At 38.5% G+C, this 8,124-nt stretch overlaps 2 protein-coding genes across 3 annotated transcripts; both read right to left on the minus strand.

The window, feature by feature from the left end:
- Positions 1–1,472: 1,472 nt before the first annotated feature.
- LOC124633756 lies at positions 1,473–6,568 on the minus strand. 2 transcript variants are annotated; one of them, XM_047169078.1, is made up of 2 exons: positions 4,607–6,568; positions 1,473–3,221 (listed from the first exon to the last, which is right to left on the minus strand). In XM_047169078.1, the coding sequence occupies exons 1-2, from the start codon at positions 6,478–6,480 to the stop codon at positions 2,714–2,716; spliced, it is 2,382 nt and encodes a 793-aa protein (XP_047025034.1). In that variant the 5' UTR covers positions 6,481–6,568; the 3' UTR covers positions 1,473–2,713. The 2 variants fall into 2 exon arrangements, with proteins under 2 accessions (XP_047025034.1, XP_047025033.1); XM_047169077.1 differs by having other exon boundaries at positions 1,473–3,265; positions 4,435–6,568.
- Positions 1,473–6,844, minus strand: LOC124633757. The gene is made up of 2 exons (XM_047169079.1): positions 6,828–6,844; positions 1,473–2,082 (listed from the first exon to the last, which is right to left on the minus strand). Exon 2 carries the CDS (start codon positions 2,075–2,077, stop codon positions 1,688–1,690), a length of 390 nt encoding a protein of 129 aa, XP_047025035.1. The 5' UTR covers positions 2,078–2,082; positions 6,828–6,844; the 3' UTR covers positions 1,473–1,687.
- Between the last annotated feature and the right edge of the window lie 1,280 nt (positions 6,845–8,124).

Raw genomic sequence — 8,124 nt, forward strand, 5'->3', positions numbered from 1 at the left:
ACGGTCGATTTTAAAAAATCTCTCACAATTAAAAAGCAACAAACAAGTACAAGTAACATATGCTATATTTTACCCCGGTACGGGCAGTAGTTCACACGGCACACTAGTGAAACCGCAGGAAAACGGCTATTTGCTAATATGTATTTAAATCATTTTTCATTCACACCACATTTCCACCTCACCTATCCTTAATTACATTACTATCACAATCGCCAATCATTGGTAACACATTCGATTATTATTTTCAAAATGAGCAGCGTGTTTGCGCTCGGTCCAATCAAATATGCAAATAGTGCTGTGACGTAGTGACGGTGTTTACCGAGCGTTTTGTCGATATTAGGGATGTGACATATAGATGGGATTTTGGATATTGATTTTTAATTTTTAAATAAATGAGACGGAGACGATTTAACACTTTTTGGGGCTGTATTTTGTATAAATATAAAGCAAGGAACTGGTAGCAATTGTAACTGTTTTGAAACCATCACTAATCCTCTGTGATCGTGAATTTTACGTTAAATGAATAAACACTACTGAAATTTTATAGTTTTAGTTAGGATACCTATATCAAAAAAGAAATATTTTCGTCAGCATTATCAAAATGACATAATCATTTTTGAAGGTGCTCTGACTATTCTCTAAAGACAAAGTTAAATGATACCAATCCAATTTTGAGCAGCTTCGTAATTTCATATAATATTACCTACATGAAACTTTCTCTAACTAACTAACTCAACAACAAAACTTACTAAACCGACTATGTACAAAAAAAGGCTACCTTATATCCAAAACCTTTTCCCAATATACAAACACCCTAACAACCCGATCACCGGTGTTAGGATTATGCGGTAGCATTGGTTTGCACAACCACGTGATTAAAATTAGTTGGGTGAACGATAGAACACATGTGATTAATCCCGCTCATTCATTCATTCATTCTAGCGAAGGTAATATAACCGTGAACGAACATGTAATGGATTTTGAACAAATAATTAGCGTTAGTATTGGTGATATGAATCATTTTAATGACACCGTTTTTGATGCGTGAAATGATATTTGAATGATTTAAAATAATGTTTATTAAAGTATTCTGTTTATGTCATGTTGTTCAAAGTGGCATGTAGGGTAAATGCCACTTTTTATATAAAATTAGCCGTTTTCCCACGGTTTCACCCGCGCGTCTCTAAAAACTTTTGCCAGTACGGGTATAAAAGTAGCTTTTCAATACCTCGTGAAAGAATTATGTTTCCCCTTATTAAATTAGAATTAAAAATGATTTGCTTAGGTACTATTAAAACTGACGAGGGTGAAACTGCGGAAAGCAGTACTTGACAAAACTTTACTGCTAAACATTTCGGCTCATTATATAAAAATCTTTGGCAAAACCCAGCCATTTCATTATGGTAATGTTTCACCCAATGTTTGATATCGTTCCGATTATAACCATTGTTGAGAGAAATGAGAGGCTCAACTGAATACTGTAACAAATATTGTATATTAATAAAAGGCACTGTGCGTATGTCGAGCGGTAAGGCGCATGCCGCTGCGCTGCCTGTGGCCGAATGTTCTCGGCGCCGCCGTCCGTCGCTCGCGCTGGCCGCCGTGGTCCCCCCGCGCCCCCGCTGTACTCGATGCGTTCCGTTGCACTGCGTTTGGGCGCGTTCATCCTCCGGGCCGTTGAATGTATTCAACCTTGGTGCACCGGTAAGGGGCACAATTTATTAATTGCCCTTTTGATTGTGCCGGTGGAAGTGTAGATATCCGCCACCCTGGAGATCCCGTCGCCTCCGGGGTAAAGTTTGGTGACGCGACCCATGCGCCAGTGGAGAGGCATTAAGTTGTCTTCCTTCAGGATGACGAGGTCCCCGACATCGATGGTTGAGGTGCCCCTTCTCCACTTCGCCCGGTTCTGAAGCTCCGCCATGTACTCCATCCGCCACCTCTCCCAAAAGGCCTGTCTCAGCTGCTCGAGGGCTTTGTATCTGTTGGTTTTACAGTTCTGGGCGGGCGCTGAAGGCACTGACATCAGCGGCCGTCCGATTAGAAAGTGCCCGGGGGTTAAAGGAGTGGTATCCATGGGATCTGATGACAGAGGGGAAAGGGGTCTGGAGTTAAGAATTGCCTCTATTTGGGTGAAGAGCGTCCCTAATTCTTCAAATGTGAGTGAGGCATTGCCTACAACACGTTTAAGATGAAATTTTGCGGATTTTACACCGGCCTCCCAAATCCCACCAAAATGTGGAGAGTATGCGGGTATAAATTTGAATTTAATTGCCTCGTTGGCTGCATAGTCTGATACCGCCTGAACGCTGGACTGTATAACCCTACCCAACTCATTGTCAGCGCCAACGAAGTTCTTTCCGTTGTCACAATGTATAGAATAAGGCTTGCCACGACGCGACACAAATCTACGCAGACATGATATGAAGGCTTCGGTTGTTAAATCACTCACAGCTTCTAAATGTATGGCTTTAGTTACTAAACATACAAATACACATAAATAAGCCTTACTGATACGGTTACCTCTACCCTTTTTGGAGGAAATCATAAAAGGTCCAGCAAAGTCAATTCCACAAGAATTAAATGGAAAGTCTGGGTTGACTCTAACACTTGGTAAGTCACCCATTAAAGGTTGTGCAGTTTGACCTTTCATTCTAGTGCAAACTACACACTGCCTAACTATAGTGCGGGCTAAGACCCTACCACCTAGTGGTCAAAATCTCTCACGTACTGATGCCAGGAGCAACTGTGGACCTGCATGCATAAGATGTAAATGCTCATATCTCATCAAAAGTTTAGTAAAGTGGTGTTTAGAGTCCAGTAAAATAGGGTGTTTTTTGTCATACTGACAATCAGACTGTCTTAGTCTGCCACCTACTCTAATTAAACCATTAGTATCTAAAATAGGATTTAAGGGTAACAACTTACTTTTGTGATGCAGTTTTATTCCCTCTTTAATGTGCTTTATGTCCTTTGCAAACGATTCTGATTGGCTAACCTTAAGTAATAGTGTTAAAGAGTTCTCCAGTTCATTAGCTTGTAAAGGTCCATTTAATTTTGACACTTTTTTACAATTATTAATAAAGCGTAAAACATATGCGTAAATTCTTTTAAGTCTACTGTAACTAGAATACCTTTCAAATTGTACTAAATTATTTTTAGTTATTTCTACATCTGAGACTAATACTTTGACCTCTGGTAAGTTTTGAATTATAGTGTTAGGTTGAATAGGCCAATAACCTTCTTCCTGCTTTAGGAATGAAGGACCTTCCCACCACAAAGATGATGACTGTAAATGCTGTGGGTCAATGCCCCTTGAAGCTAAATCTGCAGGGTTAAAGTTGGTTGGAACATGCTTCCATATAAACGCTTTGGTCATATCATTAATTCTATTGACTCTATTACGTACAAACGTTTGTAAGACTTTATTTTTAGTTTTAAGCCAACCAAGTACAACTGTGGAATCAGTCCACATATATTCCACAATTGCTGGAGTAAAATTTTAGCTTTAATTACACAACAACTAACTAACCCCAGGGGATCAAAAACTTTACATGTGGTGGAAATAATCACACGTTTGGTAACCTTTGAAGCCAACTCAATATCATTAGGAAAATGCAGCTCATCAGCCATTGGTGACCATTTCAGACCTAAGACATTAGCGTTGTCATGAAAGTCAAGACAATTAGATGATGATTCTGATTTGTCACTAAGTATATGAGAGTTAGTTCTAAATTTTCGTAGAGGGAAACATGCTGAATTTAATATTTCAGTAACATTTGAATAAATATATTTTAATTCCTCTTCTGTAGAGGCCCCTGTATTTAAATCATCGATGTAGAAATCATTTTTAATGACATTTGCAATAATTTTATCCTGACATTTATCAGCCAGCTCAACTAAACACCTTGTAGCTAAGAAGGGGGCTGAAGCCATCCCATATGTTAAAGTGTTGAGCTGTAAAATTTTTAAAGGTTGATTGGTTTGGTCCCTCCACAAAATTAGCTGAAGGTGCCGCTGTGATTTATTCAAAATCACTTGACGGAACATTTTTTCGACATCTCCAGTTAAAACAAATTTATGTACCCTAAAACGAATAAGAATAGATATTAAGTCGTTCTGTACTGTTGGGCCAATAGCCTGTATATCGTTCAGAGATTTCCCTGAACTTGTTTTAACCGAAGCATCAAAGACTACTCTCAGTTTGGTGGTATCATGTTGTTCCCGAATTACACAATGATGCGGTAAGTAACAACCGAACTTAGGCCTTTCTATTTCGCTTAAATGCCCTAACTTACTGTATTCTTGTATAAATTCACTATATTGTTTCTTAAGCTTCTCATTTTTATTTAATTTCTTTTCTAGGTTCAAGAAACGTTTAACTGCTGTAGGAAATGAATTTCCAAGTGCCTGCTCCGGGGCTTCCGTAAGTGGCATCATTACAGAAAATCTACCATCTGCTAAACGACAAGTGTTTTTATTAAAATGAGATTCACAATACTGTTCATCAACTGAATAATTATTATTAGAGTCTGTAGGCAATTCTTCTACCTCCCAGAACCCTTTAACTAAATTATGAAGGTCTTGAAGCGACCCTAATTTATTATTTTTAACTAAATTACAATGTACATTTTGGTTAAAATAAGTTGTACCTATGGGGCCAGCAACTAACCAACCTAGGCTACTCTCCTGCAATACAGGTTTGTTTAATCCTAACACTATTCTATTATTATTTACAATATCAAAAAAGTGGTCCGCACCAATTAATATATCAACTTCAGCTGGCACATAAAACAAAGGGTCTGCCAGTACTACCCCAATGGGCAACCCCAAGTGTTCAGCATCCACCTGAACACCAGGTAAGTTCCCTGTAATTTTAGGAATTACCAGACAATTAACACTTTTATTAAATGAACTAACCCTAGACTTAATTTTTATATTACAATATTCTTTAATTTTACAAGCTGCATTGTTTATCCCATTAACATTAAAAGAATTAATTTGTGTAGCTTGTAACCCTAACCTTTCCTTCAGGTTATTTGTTATAAATGATGACTGGCTACCAGTATCCAACAACACACGCACAAGCTGAGTATTATTGTTGTGTATATTAACTACTTCAACTTGTGCAGTACATAACAAAACATGGCCTGGTGAATGAGCTGACAAACTAACAGGAATAGTTGGTGGCTGAGTGGATTCTGTACTTTCTGTGGCTATGTTAGTAATTGTACTGTTGCTATGTAACAATGAATTATGTTTTTCATTACAAGACCGGCAAAAACTATTCAATTTACATTCTGAATTATTGTGATCACTACGAAGACAGTTGATACACAGGTTATGCTTAGCCACTTCTAACAGCCTATCCTTTAAGCTCAAAGCCTTGAATTTATTACATTTATGTACATAATGCGCTTTATTACAGATAACACATGTTTTTGTTTTTGAATCAGGCAATGTAGTTGTTAATGATTTAATAGACTTATTATCCTTACTATGAGTAGAGTTTTTATTTTCATAATACCTACTACCATTAGCAGTCTCCAAGACATTTGCTCTATTATCTAAAAACTTTATAAATTCTTCAAGAGAAGGTAGGTGACTTAAATGACCTTTGTGTTCTTCCCATTTACTTTTAGTTCTAGGGTCTAACTTGGCTGACACCAAGAATATAACTAAAGGATCCCAACCAGTTGTAGATATGTCTAATATATTTAAAGAATGTAAATTTTTTTGAATTTGATCCATCACATATCTTAGCGCTTTAAAAGATTCCTTTTGGATTGGATTGATATTAGTTAATGCCTGTAAGTGATTATTTATAAGAATATTTTTGTTATTAAACCTATCACATAAAGACTTCCATGCAACTTGATAGTTTGCAGCGGTAAAGTCTATGGACCTAACTATATTACAAGCGCTACCGACTAATGAATTTCTTAAATAATGAAATTTATTTATTAATGGTATGGACTCATTATTATTTATTAAAGAATCAAATGTGTCTCTGTACTCTAACCACTTAGAATAGTTGCCATCAAATGTAGGCAAATTAATAGTTGGTAATTTGACAGAATTGTTCATTTTACTACAACTTGAATGAAATGACTCAGACTTATTTTCTTTACTACTTTCTGAATTTAAACTTATCAATTCTTGTGTAAAAGAAATCATGGAATAAAATTCACTTTCTGTAGAGTCTCGCTCTAACATTTGTTGATCTAAATTTTGATCAATTTCTTCTATTTGAGATTGAACACTATCAAATTTAGACAATAACTCTTGTAGCTGTGTGAGTCGCAAAGATAGCTCTCTCACTTCTAAAGGACTAAGGCTAGAGGCTTTACTACCAACTTGGTATTTATCAATAAACTGTTTGAATATAGTAAGTCTACTACGTATTCCACCACGTCTACGGACCAACAATTTCAAGTCTGTACTCTCCCCATAGGGAGAGGCAACCGTATCTTGCGCCATGATGAAATAAAAACACTAGTAAACTACGCACAAACAATGAGTTGAGTAACCCCGTAAAAATAGCCACTTAGTGAAATAAAATGTGCAATCCCACCGGTAACCAATCCAGCAGTCAGGCGGCACAAACCATGCAGCCGCCGCGAAGCCGTTGCCCGCTGCCGCTGAGCTCGCTAACACAGCACGTCGCAGCAACAGCAGCGCGCACCGGACGCAGCGAAGCACTGAAGCACGTGGTCACTTAGGTAGCACGTGGGTCGCACGCCAGGAACGCTGGAATGTTCGGCATAATGCTTTGAATTGCATGCAAAATACGGAATGTATTATTATTCCGAAGCATATAAGCTAACCTTTGTGGTCAGTAAATAGTTTTAGGTTATTAGAAACCAATGGTATGTTCTCGAACTTCCGAGAATTTCATGCGGCGAACATATAAATTTTAGCTTAAGCCGAGCATGGGAGGTACCTAAAATAAAGAGACACCCGCGGCGGCATAAACGCTAACGCCGAAAGAAACCCATGCACGTGCTAAGAAAATTGCATCTGGCCAATTACCGCAAATTGACACAACTGAATAATGAAAATGGAAATTACGTTTGGCCAAGCATTGCCGCAAATTGACACAAACGGAAAATGAAAAATGAAAATTACGTTTGGCCAAGCATTACCGCAAATTGACACAAACTGGAAAAGAGAAATGAAAATTACGTTTGGCCAAGCATTACCGCAAATTGACACAAACAGAAAATAAGAAAAAACTTGACTCAAGGTTTAAAAGCTAAGACACCAAATAGAGACAAGGAAAATATTGGAATGGAAATATTGTAAGGAACGGGCTTACTTCCCATTTTCAACACGGCCACGTGCCCGCCGCTGCCATTGCGCCGACGCCGCCATTGAGCCGCCGTGCCGCCGATTCCTCGCTCGCAGTGTTATGAGGTGACGAACTCAGCCTTCTGCGTCTTGAATTTTCATTTTCTCATAGCCACGGTCGCCAGATGTTGAGAGAAATGAAAGGCTCAACTGAATACTGTGACAAATATTGTATATTAATAAAAGGCACTGTGCGTATGTCGAGCGGTAAGGCGCATGCCGCTGCGCTGCCTGTGGCCGAATGTTCTCGGCGCCGCCGTCCGTCCCTCGCGCTGGCCGCCGTGGTCCCCCCGCGCCCCCGCTGTACTCGATGCGTTCCGTTGCACTGCGTTTGGGCGCGTTCAACCATCTAGGAGTCTAACGTGCTCATTTGAGTACTAAAGGCCCTTTTCGGCCCCACTAATATTTTTGCCTGCTTATAATGTTTTTATTAAAGTAATAAAATATTATTTGTACTAAAACCGTTTTCGTTTGGCGTCTAATTGAAAATGAAATTCTTTTTAAATTTTTTGGAGACCCATAATGTATTTGCTGTTTGGATTATTTTATCATCATGTCATCTTACAAGGAAAGAACCAAATCTTTTGCCATCTAGGGAGGAAAAGGGCTTATGAAAAAGTATCATTGTGCTATTGAGTCTTAACCCATTCAGAGAACAAACAGTCATAGATGTTAGAATGACTGCAAAAGGACGAATTGTATGGACCTACCTATATAGAAACTGTGGAGGTATGAGAGCAGAGAGTAAAGCTCATCATACCTCGCAGTAAAGGG

This window comes from Helicoverpa zea, chromosome 10 (genome assembly GCF_022581195.2).
Source record: "Helicoverpa zea isolate HzStark_Cry1AcR chromosome 10, ilHelZeax1.1, whole genome shotgun sequence".
Lineage (NCBI taxonomy): Eukaryota > Metazoa > Arthropoda > Insecta > Lepidoptera > Noctuidae > Helicoverpa > Helicoverpa zea.

Coding starts and splice junctions, on each gene's coding strand:
- LOC124633757 (XM_047169079.1), bottom strand. CDS start 2,077: ATGGATACCACTCCTTTAACCCCCGGGCACTTTCTAATCGGACGGCCG.
- LOC124633756 (XM_047169077.1), bottom strand. CDS start 6,480: ATGGCGCAAGATACGGTTGCCTCTCCCTATGGGGAGAGTACAGACTTG. Junction 3,266..4,434: donor GTAGATTTTCTGTAATGATG/CCACTTACGGAA, acceptor TGGTGGGAAGGT/CCTTCATTCCTAAAGCAGGA.